Here is a 22,344-nt window from a genome sequence, read left to right on the forward strand (position 1 = left end):
GTGCAATCACATCTTTCTTGTAATGTTGTGACCAGAACTGTACGCAGCACTCCAACTGTGGCCTAACTAGTGTTTTATACAGTTCTAGCATAACCTCCCTGCTCTTAAATTCTATGTCTCGGCTAATAAAGGAAGGTATCCCGTATGCCTTCTTGCAGTCCTGCTACCTTCAGGGATCTGAAAAAAAGTTTTTTTTTAAAAAAAAATGGGCAGAATGGTCGGATGGAACAGTAGGAAACAAGTTCATGTCCACAATTTCCTGCACTGAGAGCTCCTGGACTCAGCTCTGTTAAATGAAGAGGTGTTGAGCATAAATATTTCTCCTTAAGAGGGGAGGGAAAATTGGAGGGAGGAGCAGGCTGGGCCACTCATGAATCTTCTGCTGGTCAATATAAAAGCAACAGCATCTTGTTAGTACTTACAGAATACAATAGTGTGGCTTGGCAAAATCCTATCACACCTAACAGTTCGAGTGCTGGCTGAATCTCCAGTCTGCCAAGCCCGTATGGTGAGATGCTGCATGGTTAAGTTTCAGAATTACTATCCTGGGAGGGGGAAGCATATGCGAGAATAGGTCACTTTAACTTCCAGGAACCAACTGGCCACTATGAGAAAATATCTGGCACTTAAAGGCGGCGTCAGAATGGTTATCAAATACAACAAATGCAATGTGATCGGTGAGATTTAGTTGCCATATTGGGACTGTTTGCCAATGTGCGGCCAAAAGGCTGGATTTATCCCATTGTGGATTGGATTGAGGCTGAAAGAGATAGTATTGTGAGGAAGTGCTCTGAAATAAGTAGCCTAAGATTAAAGGTTCTTTCTCTTTATTACTCCCTTCTCTCTTTCCATTCCTGCCTCTGAGCCACACCTTCAATTTCTATCTTCGTCTTCCATCCATGGTAAGTATGTCTTTCTTCCCATATTTGTTAACCTTGCTATGGGTCTCTGTGAAGCTGATTTAAAACAATGATCCATGAAGTGAAGAATATTCACAGATCCCAATTATTCCCTGTGCGTGTGACTGGACCCCTTTACATACTGAATATCAGTTGCCTTGGTTAAATTCTTAACTAGCACCAGTTTCCTATCTTTGCATTTAACCTTTCTCAGAACAGCAGGTCTGCACTTACTGTAGTTCTTTGCTTGCAATACATTTATTACCTATCTGTCTACACAGTATAATCAATTATAAATGTGTGCATTTTTTTTAAAAACAGGTAAGCCTAGTTCTGCCATTTGACCACGAAGGCCTCTATTTTCTCTCTCCCTCATGTTATTGTTGAGACCATTTTGCAAGTCAGACCCATCCAATGTCAATCTGAGCAGTTACACTCTTCACACCAGAGAAGCCCACGCCTCTGCAACTTTCTGCACTGTTCTATCCTGTTTCTCAGCTTTTGCATTTTCTCAGACTGCAGGATTTTACGCACCAGAAACTTAATGCCTAACTTGAGGCTGCACGGAAGTTCAGAAGCAGATTGCAGCTCACGCACTAGGCTAGAAAAGTCCTTCAGCAGTCGGTATTTAGGGACCTTGGTAAATATTTCTGGAATGTTCTCTTTGCTACACAATCCATCAAAATAAATAATACTGTAATCATTAATCCTCCTGTTTCTTAAAAAGTCATTGTAAACACAAGCCATTGAGGTATTGAAAAGGTCATGCAAGTCACTGTGGTTGAGTCCGCATACTGGCTCCAACATATTCCATTGGTTGTACATTTCTTGGCTTCTTTTTGACCAAATGATTATTATCTTTCCTTCTTCTGTCTCCACAAGTTCCCTCTTGCTGTAAAGCCAAGGTATGATACCAATCTCAGCCACTCTGCCAGTATCCCATAGGTCTAGGATGACGTTGCAGTGCAATTCAGTCTTCAGAATATCTGCAAAAGCACAGACCAAAGTTTTGTGCTCTTCAGAGTCTGGGGAGTACATCAACAGGACTGTTCTGCTCCAGAGCGGGGCTGCAAAGATATTACAGAAGGAGGAGATTTAGGATCATTCTATTTTTAAAAAATTATTATTTCCTTCCTGTGTGGAAGGTGCCAATTGATGCTGGGTTATGGTTCCCCAGCCACCAGCCATCTTTCCAATAGCTTAACTTCATTTGTGGGATTTGATAGTGAGTGTTAGCAGACTGAGAACATTGCAGCTAAGCCCAATTTTGGTTGTGCTCGATGTCCACACAAGCCTGCAGTTTCTAGCAGGGATTGCTGGAGTACAACAATGGATGATTTTCCCCAAAGGAGCATGATACATCAATGCCCTCCCTCATCCATAAGGAACAGATGTGACACTCGTGGATTTGAGAGGAGACCTGATGTAGAGTTATAAACCAACATAACTGAGGGATATGTGAATGTGGTAACCTCTGCTGAGGGAGTGGAAGGGTTGGTGTACAGGTAAGACAGTTTATGTCAGGTGGGAGATGGTTGAGGATTGCTGTGGGAGCATGACTCTATGCACAACATGTGGGTATGAATGGTATATGGTTATGGTAAAGTTATGGTTAATGCACAGGGTTGACATCAATATGAGACTTTTAGTGTGCAATGACAGTAGGATTGACTTCAGAATACGTTCTGTGTTGTACATATCAAACAAACCTACCTTTAATGAGGATAATTTTTTTTTTTTACACGGCAAATTGTTATGATCGGGAACGCATTGCCTGAAAGGTTGGTGGAAACAGATTCAATAGTAACTTTCAAAAGGGAATTGGATAAATACTTGAAAAGGAAACATTTGCATGGCTCTGGGGAAAGAGCAGCGGAGTGGAACTAATTGGATAGCTCTTTCAAAGAACCAGCACAGACATGATGGACCAAATGGCCTCTTTCTGTGCTGTATGATTCTATGTAATACTTTTATCTTACCTGATACAACTTTAGTATTAAACTGCCAGATCATATAAACAAACAACAGCACCATGGCTAACACAATCAGTGTGCCCAAGAGGCCCAGCCCTATCTTTTGACGAGAGTCTGCAAAAGACAACCAAAAAAAAAGGATGTTCAGAAAACAAGTGGGAACAGAGCATCCACTAAACTGAATTCAACAGAGATGTTCATTCTTCTAGAAATTGAAAAAAATCCAATGTTTGAATTTACAGAAACTTAAAGTTATAACATAAAGATTCTTGGGACATCATATTTGCAGTACAATACATTAAAAAAATTAGGTCTTCTGAAGAAACTATTTAAAACACTTACAGTGTGGACAAAGCAGCTGCTTCCCAGAGAAAGTCACATCTGAGCGCCACACCTAGGAGAGAGATTTTAAAAACAAGTTGATAGAATTCTATAATACATACTGCTAGGACAGTGATTCCACTCCAATTTATCTTCTTCTTACTGGCTAAGCTGTTAAATAATCATCTTTTGATCTTAACTCTACCTGTTGAGGTACTGTTTTCTCTAAGGTTGCATTGTGTGTGGTGGAGGGGGAAGTGAGGGGGAGGGGATGGGAAGATGCCTGGTAGCTTTGTTGGTGGAGTATTGCATACCACTCAGAGGACTGGTACCATTATTAGAATTGTATTTCTGTTCACAGAGGATCCATCATTTCTAGTATTGCATTCAAATTCAGAGGGTATGGAGGCACCATTGATAGATCATCGAGTTTTTGTTGAAAGGAGAACTTAATCGAGAGGCATGCAAATGCAGCCCAATATGATTCTACATATTAAGGCAGAGCTCCAGTTAGAGATGTGCAATGGAGCTCTTCATCCAAAAGGTTGTATTGCTATGCAGAGCTGCAGCCAATGGAACATAGTGAAGAGGACCAGACCTCCGTGAAAAGAATAACTATACAGCTGTTAAAGTATTAGATCTCAGCAGCAGCGAGACTTCACGTGTCAGACTAATGTGTTCTGCCATGGATTATTGGAATACTGGTTCACTGATGCTCCAAAGTGCTCCACCACTGCCACTATTAGCATATATTTTTTAAATGGATTAGACATCTAGAGTCGGTAGTGCCTGATCTCCAGTCAGAACTTAACAAGTACCCATAATGGCAGCAGCACAGAGTTAAACTGGTCCACAGTGATATTGAAGTAGAACTTCAGAGACCAACATAAAAAGAGACTTCCAACATTAAGTGAATGCTCCGCTGGATGTCTACTCTATACTGAATTGTAAATTCAAATTCTCTCTTTCATTCACACTCAGCTAGAAAGCATTATTGGCGATGATAGAAACCAAAATGGGCAGACACATGGCAGATGAAATTTAACACAGAGAAGTGTGAAGTGATACAGTTTGGTAGGAAGAACAAGGAGAGGCAATATAAACTAAATAGTACAATTTTAAAGGGAGTGCAGGAACAGAGAGACCTGGGGGTGTATGTACTCAAATGTTTGAAGGTGGTAGAACAAGTTAAGAAGATGGTTTAAAAGCATATATGAGATCCTTGACTTTATTAATAGAGGCATAGAGTACAAAAGCAAGGAAGTTATGCTAAATCATTATAAAACACTGGTTAGGCATCAGCTGGAGTATTGTGTTCAATTCTGGCCACCACACTTTAGGAAGGATGTCAAGGCCTTAGAGAAGGTGCAGAGGAGATTTACTAGAAAGGTACCAGGGATGAGGGACTTCAGTTATGTGGAGAGAATGGAGAAGCTGGGGTTGTTCTCCTTAGAACAGAGAAGGTTAAGAGGAGATTTGATAGAGGTGTTCAAAATCATGAACAGTTTTGATAAGGAGAAACTGTTTCTAGTGTCAGAAGGGTCAGTAACCAAAGGACACAGATTTAAGGTGAATAGGTAAAGAACCAGAGGCAACATAAGGAAACTTTTTTTTTTACACAGCGAGTTGTTATGGTCTGGAATGCAATGCCTGAAAGGGTGGTGGAAACAGATTCAATAATAACTTTCAAAAGGGAATTAGATAAATACTTGAAGGGAAAAAAATGTTCAGGGCTATGGGGAAAGAGCAGGGAAGTGGGACTAATGGGTAGCTCTTTCAAAGAGCTGGTACAGGCACGATGGGCCAAATAGCCTCCTTCTGTGCTGTACCATTCTATGATACTATGAGTCCTGAGCATGTTCCTACTGCATTCCTTGGTCCACTGCTTTAATGGAGGCATTAACCCATTTAGTTAAGCATTCATCCACTATTATCATAAACAAACAGTCATTTCTAGTTTATTCTTTCTCTCGGGTTATCAATCTTTTTTTCCACCACAAAGCTTTATGGAAGATCCCAAAGCCAGAACACAGATTGTTCTTATTCCAGATTTCCCCACAACTTCCATCAATGGAAGATTTACTGACTTTACTGAACTAGATTCACAAGTTATCGATGTCTTTTTACCAAGCTGTTTTAGTTAATACAGCTGCCTAACCCTCTCTCCCGGGGTGCTGGGAGTGAGGGGAGGGGCGGGCAGGGAAGAGAAGGATGACTTGTATTGAAATTCCTTCTGTTGACAATTTTAGTGAAGAAGCCATTGTGAGCAGGATACAGGTTTTCCCATGTTGTACTACTCATGCTGATATTTTCAATAAAAGTACTGCGAGGAGGAATATTCCCCCAACCAAGGTCCTTTAAAATAACTGACCAGTTACCTACCTTTACACAGATTTCAAGGCTTTCCACAGGCAAAATCATAAGGGGTTTCTGGGTACTCAATTCAATCTGTGAACAACATGAAAATGTTAAAATGAAGCATCTCTTAGAACAGAGCAGCACAACACTGAGAATAGAAATAAGGCCAAACAGGATAACAGAGAATGCGGTGCCTCCTCTCAGTCAGCTGTAAAAGTCTTAGGTGAAATTACTCTAGGCAGCTTCAACCCCATTCACAGTGAATCTGAGCTTAGATTATACATTTGGCAGTGTTTCTCAAGTATATCTGGTGTGTGAAATAGAACTGTCATACTGGTGGAGTAGAGACTTATCTAAGGTTGGAGTCAAGGCACATTGATGTGGTAAAGCATAGGCACTTTATCCTTCTTTTATCATGTACTGTACCTAGCCTGGAGCACTGATGTTGATACCAGCTGGGGGGGGGGGGGGGGGGGGGGGGGGAATCAAGAAGTATTCTGTTCACCTTCACCTACTTAGAAAAGTGCAGTGTTATGCATGTGGGCAGCATGAATGCTGAACTCCCTTCAGAAAAAAGCACTAAAGCAGGTGGAGAAAGAGAGTTCTGGGCATTCTAGTGCACAGATCTCTAAAAGTTCATGAGCAATGCCGTTAAGCGATAGCTAGAGCGAATAGGGTGTTGGGGTGTATTTATAGGTCAATTGACTATCAGACAAAGCATACTATTTTGTCCTTTGTAAACAATTTTACAACACCAAGTTATAGTCCAGCAATTTTATTTTAAATTCACAAGCTTTCGGAGGCTACCTCCTTCCTCAGGTGAACGATATTTTGTCCTTGTACAAGGCCTCAATTAGAATACTATGACCAGTTTGGTGATAGAGACTTTGGAAAGTGTGTAGAGGAGAGCCACTAGATTAATCCCCAGTATGAGCCATCTTAGTAATCAAGATAGGCTAAAAGAGCTGGGACTCTCGACTTTAGAGAAGTGTAGCCTTAGAGGTGATTTAATAGAGGTTTAAAAGATGATGAAGGGAATAGATTGTGTTTGAACAGACAGTTTGTTCCAACTAAAAATAGGTTAGGGAGGACCAGAGGTCACTATATTAAGTTGTAAAAGGCCAGATCTAGGTTAGATGTCAGGAGGTAGTTCTTTTCCCAAAAGAATAGTGGACTTCTGGATCAGGCTGCAGCTCACGCGATTCGCTGAATTCCTTCAAGTGAGAGCTGGACCTGTTTCTGGCTGGGGCGGAGACCACCTTGTACAAAAGGTAGGTACTGCATGGCGATTTCAGGGCCAAAGTGATCTCCTGGACTAGTTTCAATCGCCCAAGGGGGTTGGAGAGGAATTTCCCAGATTTTTTCCCCTCAAATTGGCCTGGGTTTTTCACCTCTCCCAGGAGATTACATGGTTTCGGGTGAAGTGGGGACTGTATCACAATTGTGTGGGACAGGCTGGATGGACCAGAGGGCCTTTCCCCGTCTGTCACTGTTTGTATCAAAGTAAGCAACAACAAAATTATATTTTTCGTCTCCAGGCCTTCTGCACCGGAATACAGTTCCTTCTGAATGACAATCCAACAGTCTACAGTTACAAATGTTATTTAAAAACAAAGTAATTTTGCAATTAATTAGCTAACAGGACTCTAGTATAGATGACCCTTGGCACAGATTGAGACACCTGGGTTATGAGGTAGATCAGACTCAAGTTTCTGCATTCATTTCCTACTGTCTTGCATAGAACAGCGCTGAATGATGCTGGGATATTTGAAGCAAAGGTCAACAGGAGTTTGTTTGGTTCTGTCACCATGGTTACGTTCCAATCAGCGTCTGAAAATGAAAAAGCCTCCATGATGTTAGTTAATCAGTTCAGATGCTGCCAATAATTAATGGCATTGGACTATAATACAGTCTATTTCAAGTTTATGCAGATGTTCTTCAATTCACTAAACAGTTCAAGTGCATTGGGTGATTCTATATATTAAAGATGTGGAGATGCCGGTGATGGACTGGGGTTGACAATTGTAAACAATTTTACAATACCAAGTTATAGTCCAGCAATTTTATTTTAAATTCACAAGCTTTCGGAGGCTTCCTCCTTCGTCAGGTAAATGTTCAGGAGCTCCTTGAAGCCTACGCATTTATACATCACAGAACAATACATGGTGTTTACAGACTGCCCCTGCAACTGCCCGTTGCCAAGGCAATCACCGTGTTCAGACAGAGAGGTGTCACCTGCAGAACCCCCGAATACACATTCAACAAAAAAACAAACAGGAAAAAAAAAACAGAGAGAGGCAGAAACATCCGGAAGGCAGAGAAAGCCAGCAAATGACCCATTATATTAAAAACAGATAACATTTGTTCGCTGGTGGGGTAACGTGTAGCGTGACATGAACCCAAGATCCCGGTTGAGGCCGTCCTCATGGGTGCGGAACTTGGCTATCAATTTCTGCTCGACGATTTTGCGTTGTCGTGTGTCTCGAAGGCCGCCTTGGAGTACGCTTACCCGAAGGTCGGTGGATGAATGTCCATGACTGCTGAAGTGTTCCCCGACTGGGAGGGAACCCTCCTGTTTGGCGATTGTTGCGCGGTGTCCGTTCATCCGTTGTCGCAGCGTCTGCATGGTCTCGCCAATGTACCATGCTCTGGGGCATCCTTTCCTGCAACGTATGAGGTAGACAACGTTGGCCGAGTCACAGGAGTATGAACCATGCACCTGGTGGGTGGTGTCCTCTCGTGTGATGGTGGTATCTGTGTCGATGATCTGGCATGTCTTGCAGAGGTTACCGTGGCAGGGTTGTGTGGTGTCGTGGACGCTGTTCTCTTGAAAGCTAGGTAATTTGCTGCGAACGATGGTCTGTTTGAGGTTGGGTGGCTGTTTAAAGGCGAGTAGTGGAGGTACATCGACGACATTTTCTTTCTATGGACCCACGGCAAGGAATCACTAAAGAGACTACACGATAACATCAACAAGTTCCATCCCACCATCAAGCTCACCATGGACTACTCCTCAGAATCAGTTTCTTTCTTGGACACACGAATCTCCATCAAAGACGGGCACCTCAGCACCTCACTCTACCGCAAGCCCACGGACAACCTCACGATGCTCCACTTTTCCAGCTTCCACCCTAACCACGTCAAAGAGGCCATCCCCTATGGACAGGCCCTGCGAATACACAGGGTCTGTTCAGACGAGGAGGAACGCGATGGACACCTACAGACGCTGAAAGACGCCCTAGTAAGAACGGGATATGACGCTCGACTCATCGATCGACAGTTCCGACGGGCCACAGCAAAAAATCGCATAGACCTCCTCAGGAGACCAACACGGGACGCAACCAACAGAGTACCCTTTGTCGTCCAGTACTTCCCCGGAGCGGAGAAACTACGCCATGTTCTCCGCAGCCTTCAACATGTCATCAATGAGGACAAACACCTCGCTATGGCCATCCCCACACCTCCACTACTCGCCTTTAAACAGCCACCCAACCTCAAACAGACCATCGTTCGCAGCAAATTACCTAGCTTTCAAGAGAACAGCGTCCACGACACCACACAACCCTGCCACGGTAACCTCTGCAAGACATGCCAGATCATCAACACAGATACCACCATCACACGAGAGGACACCACCCACCAGGTGCATGGTTCATACTCCTGTGACTCGGCCAACGTTGTCTACCTCATACGTTGCAGGAAAGGATGCCCCAGAGCATGGTACATTGGCGAGACCATGCAGACGCTGCGACAACGGATGAACGGACACCGCGCAACAATCGCCAAACAGGAGGGATCCCTCCCAGTCGGGGAACACTTCAGCAGTCATGGACATTCATCCACCGACCTTCGGGTAAGCGTACTCCAAGGCTGCCTTCGAGACACACGACAACGCAAAATCGGCGAGCAGAAATTGATAGCCAAGTTCCGCACCCATGAGGACGGCCTCAACCGGGATCTTGGGTTCATGTCACGCTACACGTTACCCCACCAGCGAACAAATGTTATCTGTTTTTAATATAATGGGTCATTTGCTGGCTTTCTCTGCCTTCCGGATGTTTCTGCCTCTCTCTGTTTTTTTTTCCTGTTTGTTTTTTTGTTGAATGTGTATTCGGGGGTTCTGCAGGTGACACCTCTCTGTCTGAACATGGTGATTGCCTTGGCAACGGGCAGTTGCAGGGGCAGTCTGTAAACACCATGTATTGTTCTGTGATGTATAAATGCGTAGGCTTCAAGGAGCTCCTGAACATTTACCTGACGAAGGAGGAAGCCTCCGAAAGCTTGTGAATTTAAAATAAAATTGCTGGACTATAACTTGGTGTTGTAAAATTGTTTACAACTATATATTAAAGGCACAGTATAAAGTCATTGTTGCTGTTCATGGCCACCACTCCCCCAACATCATCATTCCTAAAATGAAGATTATTACAGCTTGTTCTTGAATGAGAAAGAATTTGAACGGCAGTGTTAATCATCTGAATAATTTTGCCTCCAGCGCTTCTCACTGTGCAAGAGAGCGTGTCTCTCACCACCTAACCCAGAACAAGCTCTCCTCTTGCCAGCTCATCCTCACACACAAGCTTACCAATACACACGCACAAAAAAAAAATCATACATTCTCATAAAATCCCACTGTCACATTTCAGGATTCTTTGCCCATTTTTCCATGGAAGGGATATGAGTTATTTTTAAGTGTGTTCCGAGTTAAAGCTTGCTTCAAATGGGGTTAGTTCTCAGGACAGTCCCATGCTGGGTGACGATGAAAGGTGATTAATATGCTGTGGGAAGTTGTTTCTCTCAGAGACCGAATAATAGATCATTCATTAGCTTGACTGGGTGTGTCGAAAAATATTTCACACAAATATGTTGGAAACCCCTTTGATCTCTGGTCTGTGAAAGAGGCTTTTAAATATCAGGACACAGACACCAAGAAGTCAGTCAGTTACCAAAGTGCTGCAGGAAGGTTAAAAAGACAGGAGATTGCAGGGAGAAGGGTTCTGCCCTGGGCTGTAGGACAGGGTACAGAGAGATTACTCTTTTTAAGTTAGGTAAGAGAAACCAATGGAGTGGGGTTAGCAGCGTGTGTTCTTTATTTTGCATCATTGTGTGAATATAAGTTGTAATGATTGAACTAAGTGACTGATCATAGTAAACAATTTTACAACACCAAGTTATAGTCCAGCAATTTTATTTTAAATTCACAAGCTGTTCACTTGAGGAAGGAGGAAGCCTCCGAAAGCTTGTGAATTTAAAATAAAATTGCTGGACTATAACTTGGTGTTGTAAAATTGTTTACAATTGTCAACCCCAGTCCATCACCGGCATCTCCACATCATGACTGATCATATGCATTGTTCTATACATTACACCATACTATGGAATAAAGCAGCTTACAATTCGAACCAAACTTCACCTCATCTGGTGTTAACTTGGTCCCCCTTCAAAGAGATTGAAGAAGTACACGTACATAAGGTATAGCGATTTGGTCCAGGATACAAAGGAGTTTCATTGATATACTCCCAGCTAGTGCTACCATATAAGTAGATTCAGGACAGTGTGACTCAACGCCCATAAAAGTAAGATGCTCAGACTGCTTACAGGAAAGACTGACACACTAAACACGAGAAGGTATATATGGCAGACCCAAATTCATAACAATTGAAGGCAGCCACCTGGGATACTGAGTTCCACTGGTGATGAGGGCAATTTGAAAGGGTTAAAATTTAAAAGTGAACAGAAACAGTAACAACTAAAAATGTCAAACATATCAAATGAGGCAGAATTTAGAATGGCACATTAAGTGGTGAAATAAAAAAAGTAAGATAGAGAATTTCAGCAAAAGGAGCATAAATTTCAGTCAGAGAAATAAGAGCAACATAGATAGGAAGAAGAGAGGAAATGATGTAAATTCAATGCCAATGAGATGGCAAAATAGCACCAGCATGAGGAGAAACAGCATCAGCATAGAGGTGACAAGAGGGAGAAAGAGCACCGCTGTGCTCTCAAACTGACCGAGAAACATACATCAGTAGGTTGAAAAACTGGGGTCGTTCTCGTTAGAACAGAGGACATTACAGGATGATTTGACAGAATTGTTTAAAATTATGAAGGAATGGGGCGGAGTAAATTGAAACAGACTGTTTCCATTTACTGAAGGGTCCAGAATGAAGGGATTTGGATGTAAGATGTAAGAGATTTAGGACAGACAGTAATAGCATCCTTTTTTGACACAAGGTTGTGAGGCTGTGGAATGTGCCACTGGACACACTGATTGAAGCAGAGACCATGTTGACATTTAAGAATTGTAAACAATTTTACAACACCAAGTTATAGTCCAGCAATTTTATTTTAAATTCACAAGCTTTCGGAGGCTTCCCCCTTCGTCAGGTGAAAATAAAATTGCTGGACTATAACTTGGTGTTGTAAAATTGTTTACAATTGTCAACCCCAGTCCATCACCGGCATCTCCACATCACATTTAAGAATAGGTTGGATAGGTAGTCGATGGAAAAACAAACAAAGGGATATGGGAACAGAGTGGACACATCGGATAATGACTACTGCTCATGGAGGATAAACACCTACATGGACTGGTTGGACTGAACGGCCTGTTTCCGTGTTGTAACTGTATGTAAAAGTAGTGAGTCTGGTAAGTGGGGCTGTGGAACTCAGGGCCCACCATCTGATTATATCAAATCTTATTCCAAATTTTAAAGGAGGGATGATGTTGATAGTTTTATCCTGGCATTTGAATTGCCAGTGGGACAAAAATGAATAAGCCAGCCAACTCACAACATTGCCAGGCAGAAAAGTGTCTGTGATGTTTTCTCAGGTCTGCCCTGCCGACAGTTTATGTTGTAAAGCGTGCAATTATCAGGGCTTGTGATTTAATGCCCGAAGTGCACAGGCAGAAATTTTAAAAACCAAGAAAGGATCTAGACAGCACTTAAAAAGGAACAGTTCTCCAGCTTGAAGTCACATTGCAGATATGGCTGGAAGGCATAATGCACGATAAAGGTTTGTCATTTTAATGTTAAGTGACTGATTACAGGAGATAGTTCCAAATGATTTACAAATCTGGTTATGTGATCAGGGGTGTAAAACTCCCAAGATCATTTTATGGCTCTCGTGAGCTGTTGTACAAGTGTGGGAGGCCAAAGGCCACAACTCCTCCTCAGGATGAGCCACTCTGCAAGTCAGCTGCTCAGCCGCCCTGGGTGAGGCCAGATGGGGACAGCCAAGCAGATGTCAAGAAATCTGTGGGCAATGAGATCAAGGCCCTGAAATGTGATTTGCTGCGCAGTGCAGAACAGGACTCCCACTCAATAAAACCAGCCCAACACCGACCCTGCCCTAAATGCTGCAGGCAGCAAATTTAAATATCGCTGGGTTTGGACAAAAGGTGAATGAATTGGCAGCAACTGGAGAATTATGCCAGGAGACCCGGAAAATTCGTGAAGAGAGGGGCACAGAGGAATTTCTGGTAAAGGCAGGAGTACTGGACTTAAAGCTGGAGAAAGAGAGCTTGAAACTTCTCAGAGAGTGATACAAGTATGAATCTGACTGAAATTAGACATGGGGCGGGAGCGGGCGGTGGGATAGTGGGAGCGGGCGGTGGGATAGTGGGAGCGGGCGACAAGAGACTTGCCAGTACAGCAGCCAGAACCACGTAAGACCCACACATGCACATAAAACACCACTCAACCCCCTCTCTATACACATACCAAGTCAGTTTATTCTGAGTGAGTAAAAACACATTTATATATTCGATAATCCTGACCTACAGGCAGATTTTCCTGATAAATTAGTTTGGTTTATTCCCATTGTCCACCTGACTGAAGAATGAGCTGTGGTTCCCTCAATGTTCAGATGCATGCTCATTTTAAAAGCTGCAAACTCTGCAATCTTAACATTTAAATAAAAACCAACATACCTGGGCTGTTTCGGCACTCAATGTGGCTGCTGTTTTTATATTTAAACTGCAAAAAAGCAAAAAAGATAAAAACGTTATTGGTATCATGTCCAAAAAATGAAGACATGTGAAGCCAAAATTAACACCAGTCTTTATACAGGATTTCCACACTCTTGATTCATTGCCATAGATGACCTCAAATTACAAGCTCCTTCACAAGGCCAGAAACAACTTGCTGCAGCCAGCTATTCTAAAACCATTGCTGGGTCAGAACTCTACACAATTGTTTCCAGTTTTGATCTCTGTATTTTTCAACACCTCTATCTGATCCAGGTAAATGCAGTAACAGGTATCCTGATGCAAAAAGGGCCAAAAGCTTCCAATAAGATGACGTGCACTAGTAAGAAATCTCAATGCGAATTAAAATCTGCTTCCAAGGGCTCCTCTGATGGCCCACTGGCTACACGTATTCTGTGTATTGAGTTATTCAGATCAGGAGTATCCCAGGTTTGATCCATAGTTTAGTGTTGAGAAACAACTAATCTAAGCCAGGGTAAGAGCGCTAGAATGAACACGTGTGTGTTTGTGTGTGCGCACGTGTGTTTGTGTGTGTATGCACGCATGTGCCTTGCATTAAATTGCAAAACAGAGATCAGTGAGACGTGATTGGTAGCAATCTTTCTGTTCTTCGTGGGTGTTTATAATGATAGAATGTTGTGTAAGTGTTGTACTAGTGTGATATCTGAATTTCAGACGGAGATGGGAGCCCAGTTAAATGATACCTCCTAAAAACTATGAATCTAATTGTTCCTTTCAAGATTTTCTCCAATCAAACCTCTAACTCAGTGAACTCAAATAACTTCATACTCCAATCACAGACTAGATCAATTATTATCTATATGGGTTACCTGAAATATTGGTTAGAATGCTCAATATTGGCATATGACATATTGCACCATTAATAATTATCCCATCATGATGAAACATATGATAGTGAACAAGCAAGACTATCAATTACCTTGAAACACATCCGAGAATGTCTATCAACATTCTTAAACACATAGCCCTGTAGAACAGAGGAAAAGAAAACAACAGTCACTATTTAAGGTGAACACTGTGTAGTATCTAAATGATTCCAATCTGATAACCAAATCTAAAGAGACATCGCTGTACAGTAATGTTATGGTGTTAACCCCGAGGACTGCAGTAACATTTCTGAAGCAAATCAAAAATGTAACAGTATTATATTCTCATTTGGTTTGTTTTGTCACAGAATATTGTGCTTGGAAAAGTGTTGCTATGCTTTTCATCATTTCTGTAATTTCTTTTAATACTGATCAATGGAAATTTACTGAATAGCAAGAAAAACTTGCCAGTGTTCACAGGATTAATAGTGTGCAGTCAACAACGTGAGAGAATACCAACAGCAGTTGGCACATTTTGGGGCAGAAGGGAGAGAACCGATGGGAAGTCTCAGTGTGATAGCCCTGGGAACAGTGGAGTAAACCAACATGATGCAGTATCAGTCTCTTACATTAGAGGGAGCTTGTGCGTAGCTCATTGAGGGCCTGTAAGCAGAAATGGAGTACTGCAACCTTTCAACAGTTGGAGCACATGGGATTCAAAATTCATGGGGTCAGGGACCGTGGTGGGTAAACCTGATTTCCACTGGGGGAGGTGGGGGGGGGGGGGGGTCGTCAGGAATTTGGGGGACGGAACCCGGTTATGTATGCTGGGATTCTGCCCCCTATACACTGGCTCTTAAATTCTGGTAGGGGATTTGTGGGTGAATTTCCATCCACTTCTTCCCCTCCTGTCAAGGACACTTCCCCGGGAAATTCTGGCTTTTACCCCTCCTTGGGTCTTAGCGGAACTTGCGGCCTGTGTAAAGGGCCCGAATCTGTATTGGGGAAAGGTAACTCACCCTGGGGGGGTCGATTACTTTCCCAAAGAAGTATATCACAGTTTGTGACAAGGGTGCAGAATCAACCAAATGTTGAAGCCATAAGAGCATAAGAAAATCGAGAGTGAGAAAAGGCCAAAAAAGCCCATCCAGGCAGCTCAGTCCAGAGGCCATGTGTGGTTATTCGATCATAGACATCCCTCCCACACCCCTGTTTAGCACCACTTATTTGAGGAAAATAAGTATTTTTCTCCGTCAAGTTTCAGGACTTTTTGACCATTTTTCCAGAGAGGGGATTTGGAAATAAGAGTTACTTTTAATGTTGAATTTTTTTTTAAGCAAAGTGAATTCCCGCACGTTTAAATAAGTCACCTAGATGAAAAGTGGTTAATATGCTAAACGGAAGTTGTTTTCCCCAGAATGGAATCAATAACTGTTCCATTAGTTAATGTATGTAATTGAAGAACACTTCACACTCACTGAGGTCGATTTTCAGTCTTGGGCGACCAACGGGCAGAGCGCACTGGCTGGCCGATCGCCCTCACTTGAAGTGGCAGTGATTTTAAGCCGCAGGCTCAGGAATATTGGACTGGCAAGAATCAGGATGCCAAATGAGCATGCCAATGGAGCTAGCGGAAAGGTATGTGTGGGGGGTTGCAGAGTGGGGGGGTTCCCAGGGCGGCAGTAGCCCAGCTTATTTTTGTGGGGCCCGGAGGAGCACTCCTGCTCCTCTTGTCCCCACAAAAATATTAATCTTACCTTGGCTGTGCCCTTTCTTCTCTCTTGCCTATGGAAATGATTAGAGCGTGAATGGTTCAGGCACTGGCCATTAACAACCTAAAATGGCAATCGGGGTCCAAGGAACTCGATTTGCAGACTGAAATGGGCCTACTCCTGAAACAGAAAGGCATTCGGGCGCCCAGCAGTATACCCCTTTCAAAACGGCCCTGGCCACATCATTCGGGGTTAACCGGCAGATAAGGCTACTGACACCATTTTTAGGCTGTTACAGCCCTGTTACCACCAGGCAATACAAGTTAAAATCGACCCAACTGTGTTGGAAAGTCTTTATATCCCTATCTGTGTGTGAAGAGAGAGATAAATAGAGAGGGGCTTTTTGAAACAATAAGACTTGTAAGTTAATTAGGTTTTAAAGTAGAGAGCAGTGAAAGCGTTAGGGGGGCTCAGTAGGTCAGAAATGCTGAATGAACAGTTCGAAGACCTGTTGTGTAAGTCAAATAAAATGACCCACTAATGTGGGGAAGTGTGACATGTTCTTTATATTGTATCATTCAGTGAAAGTAAGTTGTATGGATGAACTAAGTGAATCTGATCATAACTGTTGCTCTGCAAGTTAAACTAACTGTAAAAAAAAAAGCAGCTTACCAATTTGTATCAAGCCATGCCATACCAATTATTTCTCCCTCTAATCTCTAACCTTATTTGAATTATGTATGCCCTCTAGACCTTTTTTCCACCTATATCAGTTTTCTTATCATCTTCAGGGAAACTAAGTTTAGTGATTGAGCCTTTCTTCATAACTTTGTCCCTTAAGGCCTGGAATCATCCTCGTCATGCTTCTCTGTACCCTTTCTTGTGCATCTACATGCTTTTTGAAGAAATTTGATTGTCATTTTAGCAATTCAATCTGAATGGCCTGTTTCTGTGCCGTACATTCTATGTAATTCCTATTGTGTCATTTTTGGTTCCAGCACTGCACATTTAAGGACCACTATTGATAGGAAGGCTTGCCCACCGACTGCACATATTGTGAAATCGCAAGGACACTGCCCATTATTGTCCATCCATTAAAATTAAAATCATCCTTTAATCTCTCTGAGATTCACTGTTACTGGGGAACAACAAGGCCCCTGGTGATTGGTGGCACTGTATGATTGTAACTTACAGACTTTACGAACTCGATTTCCGACTCCTCAAACTCATCACAGAATCCATTTGATTTCCAGCAGAGGGTTACACGAGGTTTAATTTGGCATTTCCCAGAAAAACGAACAGCCATGGTGTTGTCACGATGGACCAGATCAGAGAAATTGCTAGACTTCCATAGATCAGGACCAACTATTCAGAAAGATTATGAAATAGATTTCAAACATTACAAATCAATTAGAGACGACGTGACTGCTTTTGCTTTCAACGGAGTACATTATGTACAACTGTGTTAAAATATGAATCATAGAATCTTACAGAATAGGAGGCCATTCATCCCATCATGCCTATGCAGGCTCTTTGAAAGAGCTATCCAATTAGTTCCACTCCCCTACTCTGTCTCCATCATGCTGCAAATTTTTCCTCTTCAAGTATTTATCGAATTCTCTTTTGAAAGTTACTTTTGAATCCGCTTCCACCACCCTTTCAGACAGTGCAATCCAGATCATAACAACTTGCTGTGTAAAACATGTTTCCTCATACCCCCTCAGGTTCTTTTGCCAATTATTTTAAATCGGTGTCCTCTGGTTGCTGACCCACCCACCAGTGGAAACAGTTTCTCCTTATTTACTCTATCAAAACCCCTTATAATTTTGAACATCTCTATTAAACCTCCCCTTAACCTTCTCTGCTCTAAGGAGAACGATCTCAGATTCTCTAGTCTCTCCACATAGCTGAAGTCCCTCTTCCCTGGTAAATCTCCAGTGTAGCAGTATGACCTTGCTACAGAGTATGCTTTCATCTGAGCTTCCTTCACCCTGGTTAGGACTATTTTTGCGTACCTGTGCTATGTTTTGCTGATACTATTAATTATACCCATCCTGATCTTGTCAACAGGGCCTGACTATAAACAAGTAGTTTAAAATTAAATTGAGACACTGCATATATAACATAAAATCTAAGAATTCATTCAGGTTTGGTGCTCAATGGGTCGGATGGCTAGTGTCAATGATTTCAGATATATGTAAATTAATTAGAACATGGATTCAAACTTTATATGTGGCCCCAGAACGCCTATGTGACCCAGAAAGAGAGGATGTACACCCTGATCTACATCATGTAGGTCTGTCTTATTCCTGTAACCTCTATCCTTTTTCATGAAGTCTATTCCACAAATTTACTACCCCATGGAGAAAAATATTTCATCTAATCATAAGGACATAAGAAATAGGAGGAGTAGGTCCCTTGAGTCTGCAATCAGCCATTCAATAAGATCATGGCTGATCATTAACCTCAACTCCACTTTCCCTCCTGATCCCCATATCCCTTGATTCCCATAGAGTCCAAAAATCTATCAATCTCAGCCTTGAATATACTCAATGACCGAGCATCCACAACCCTCTGAGTGAAGAAATTTCTCCTCATTTCAGTCCTAATGGCCGACCCCTTATCCTGAGAGTATGCCCCCTAGTTCTAGACTCTCCAGCCAGGGGAAACAGCCTCTCAGCATTTACCCTGTCAAGCCCTCTCAGAATCTTGTGTTTCAATGAGATCACCTCTCATTCTTCTAAACTCCAGAGAATATCGGCCCATCCTAATCATAGGACAACTCTTTCATCCCAGGAATCAATCTAGTGAACCTTCGTTGCACCGCCTCTAAGGCAAGTAAATCCTTCCTTAGGTAACGAGACCAAAACTGTACTCAGTACTCCAGGTGTGGTCTCACCAAAGCCCTGTACAATTGCTGCAAGACGTCATTACTCTTGTACTCCAACCCCCTTGCAATAAAGGCCAACATACTATTTGCCTTCCTTATTGCTTGCTGTAGCTGCATGTTAACTTTCTGTGATTCATGTACAAGGACACCCAAATCCCTCTGAACACCAACATTTAATAGTTTCTCATCATTTAAAAAATATTCTGTTTTTCTATTCTTCCCACCAAAGTGAATAACCTCACATTCCCCACATTATACCATCTTCTTGCCCACTCACTTAACCTGTCTATATCCCTTTGCAGACTCTTTGTGTCCTCCTCACAGCTTACTTTCCCACCTAGCTTTGTATCTTCAGCAAACTTGGATACATTACATTCGGTCCCTTCATTTAAGTCATTAATATAGATTGTAAATAGCTGAGGCCCAAGCACTGATCCTTGCGACACCCCACTAGTCACAGCCTGCCAACCTGAAAATGACCCGTTTATTCCTACTCTGTTTTCTGTCCGTTAACCAATCCTCTATCCATGCTAATATATTACCCCCAACCCCATGAGCCCTTATCTTGCATAACAACTTTTTGTGTGGCGCTTTATTGAATCCCTGTTGAAAATCCAAATATACAACATTCACTGTTTTTTCTTTATCTACCCTGCTAGTTACATCCTCAAAACATTTTAATAGGTTTGTCAAACACAATTTCCCTTTCATAAAACCATGTTGACTCTGCCTAATCTTTAGTCTTGCTTGAAGCTTGTTATTTTGAATTTGTGTCATCCTGTCTTATGAGCACATTTTAAATTACAGCTACATTATCTACATCTGTCAGCATTAGTAGAACGGGATATGACGCTCGACTCATCGATCGACAGTTCCGACGGGCCACAGCAAAAAATCGCATAGACCTCCTCAGGAGACTAACACGGGACGCAACCAACAGAGTACCCTTTGTCGTCCAGTACTTCCCCGGAGCGAAGAAACTACGCCATGTTCTCCGCAGCCTTCAACATGTCATCAATGAGGACAAACACCTCGCTATGGCCATCCCCACACCTCCACTACTCGCCTTTAAACAGCCACCCAACCTCAAACAGACCATCGTTCGCAGCAAACTACCTAGCTTTCAAGAGAACAGCGTCCACGACGCCACACAACCCTGCCATGGTAACCTCTGCAAGACATGCCAGATCATCGACACAGATACCACCATCACACGAGAGGACACCACCCACCAGGTGCATGGTTCATACTCCTGTGACTCGGCCAACGTTGTCTACCTCATACGTTGCAGGAAAGGATGCCCCAGAGCATGGTACATTGGCGAGACCATGCAGACGCTGCGACAACGGATGAACGGACACCGCGCAACAATCGCCAAACAGGAGGGTTCCCTCCCAGTCGGGGAACACTTCAGCAGTCATGGACATTCATCCACCGACCTTCGGGTAAGCGTACTCCAAGGCGGCCTTCGAGACACACGACAACGCAAAATCGTCGAGCAGAAATTGATAGCCAAGTTCCGCACCCATGAGGACGGCCTCAACCGGGATCTTGGGTTCATGTCACGCTACACGTTACCCCACCAGCGAACAAATGTTATCTGTTTTTAATATAATGGGTCATTTGCTGGCTCTCTCTGCCTTCCGGATGTTTCTGCCTCTCTCTGTTTTTTTTCTCTGTTTTTTTTTCCCTGTTTGTTTTTTTGTTGAATGTGTATTCGGGGGTTCTGCAGGTGACACCTCTCTGTCTGAACACGGTGATTGCCTTGGCAACGGGCAGTTGCAGGGGCAGTCTGTAAACACCATGTATTGTTCTATATGTATAAATGCGTAGGCTTCAAGGAGCTCTTGAAACATTTGCCTGAGGAAGGAGGAAATCTCCGAAAGCTTGTGAATTTAAAATAAAATTGCTGGACTATAACTTGGTGTTGTAAAATTGTTTACAATTGTCAACCCCAGTCCATCACCGGCATCTCCACATCATAGCATTTTAAAGGCATGGAAGATTTTTTTCTTTAACATTTTTCTCTATTATAATAAGTTCAACTCTATCATCTTACATAATTTAGGGTTTTGAATACTGAAATCATCTTTGTCATTCTTTTCCGAAACCCTCTCAATAAACCAATACTTTTTGAAGGCAAAGTCCAAATATAATTTTATCAAAGTAATTTTAAAGGATTAAAATAATCTATTTCAATTCATTAATCAAATATTATCAGGAATCATCCACCACTTCAATAGCCTTGTTGATAACAGACTTATTCACAGGATGGTTTGTGAATGCTTGACAATCGCAGCCATTATTTTCCCTTTCTACCTGTTTCAGATGATGCTTATCTAGTGTGTACCCATGTTTCATGTTTAATGTTCCAATATGCACCACCATACATTTTCCCACATTACATTTAAGCTGCCGTTCTTTAGCCCATCTACCTAACTTGTCTGGATCTATTTGAATCTCTCCTACACTAGTAACCTGGTTCTTCCTCAGAGAATGGCTCAGTTTGCTGGTGTTTTCCTTCCCATATCCCCCTAGCTCCATTTTAAACACCTTGTGATCAGGTTTGTGCTTTTCATCAGTTTAATCACATCCTTGTAAGATGTTTAATTATCTTTGTTTCATACTCACGGGCTTCAGGGGCTTCGCTGAATGGACAGACTGTTGTCCGATGGCTATCGGGCCCGGGGTAAAATACCTAAAGAAACAAAACCTGGCAACGTCATTCACTAAACTTTCTCCACTGATCAAAACATCACAGAACAGGAGGCAGAGTCAAAAATGAGTAAAGGCTCTCCCGAGGATTCAGCAAATTTACTAAGTGAGCAGTCTCGGGTTTGATTCCCGCCTGTGTTGAGTTAACTGATGGTAGGGGCCCTACAATTGACCTTGATACTCAGGGTTAAGGAGGAGTACAAAAGAGTTTCACGTTTTCGCTCCTATCCGGTGCAATGCACATGTGTGATGTTGGGTGAGGACAGAATCTGACTGTCCTCAGCTGTGATGGTCCCCACAGTAAAACAGCCTGCCAACAGCATTTGACCAGGCTCACACGTGAATAATGGTGACTTGGGCAAAGTACTGGAGCGCCAGTGGAACCACAACCCAGCAAGGTGGCGATGTCTTCAGGAGAGGAGAGGGGAATAATTGGCAGCGAAAATTGGCAGGGAAAATAGCCAGTAAATTCATTCCTCCAACAGCATAGTGGGTAAAAGCACCACCTGGTTAGGCACTGAGCCATGAAGACTAGAAGGCCCAGGTTCAATCCTTGGTCTGTACTAACTCAGCTGACCTCAGCCAGGGCAGCAGATTGGGCACTTGCAACTGGCGTTAGGGTCTCTGGGTTCGGGAGGGGGAGATCAGCCAACTTCCTG

General features: G+C 42.7%; 1 protein-coding gene across 2 annotated transcripts in view; it reads right to left on the reverse strand.

The window, feature by feature from the left end:
* Positions 1 to 810: 810 nt before the first annotated feature.
* LOC137334085 (interleukin-17 receptor E-like) overlaps positions 811 to 22,344 on the reverse strand; it is a 58,272-nt gene continuing 36,738 nt past the window's right edge. For both annotated transcript variants that reach the window (XM_067998555.1, XM_067998554.1), the window contains 9 exons: positions 21,602 to 21,668; positions 17,273 to 17,445; positions 14,482 to 14,529; positions 13,485 to 13,530; positions 7,233 to 7,381; positions 5,576 to 5,641; positions 3,215 to 3,266; positions 2,879 to 2,986; positions 811 to 1,966 (listed from right to left, as the gene is read on the reverse strand). In XM_067998555.1, coding sequence (XP_067854656.1) covers positions 1,317 to 1,966; positions 2,879 to 2,986; positions 3,215 to 3,266; positions 5,576 to 5,641; positions 7,233 to 7,381; positions 13,485 to 13,530; positions 14,482 to 14,529; positions 17,273 to 17,445; positions 21,602 to 21,668 — 1,359 coding nt within the window. In that variant the 3' untranslated portion in view covers positions 811 to 1,316. The remainder of the gene's footprint in view (positions 1,967 to 2,878; positions 2,987 to 3,214; positions 3,267 to 5,575; positions 5,642 to 7,232; positions 7,382 to 13,484; positions 13,531 to 14,481; positions 14,530 to 17,272; positions 17,446 to 21,601; positions 21,669 to 22,344) is intronic.

The sequence above is a fragment of the Heptranchias perlo genome, chromosome 17, assembly GCF_035084215.1.
Source record: "Heptranchias perlo isolate sHepPer1 chromosome 17, sHepPer1.hap1, whole genome shotgun sequence".
Classification (NCBI taxonomy): domain Eukaryota; kingdom Metazoa; phylum Chordata; class Chondrichthyes; order Hexanchiformes; family Hexanchidae; genus Heptranchias; species Heptranchias perlo.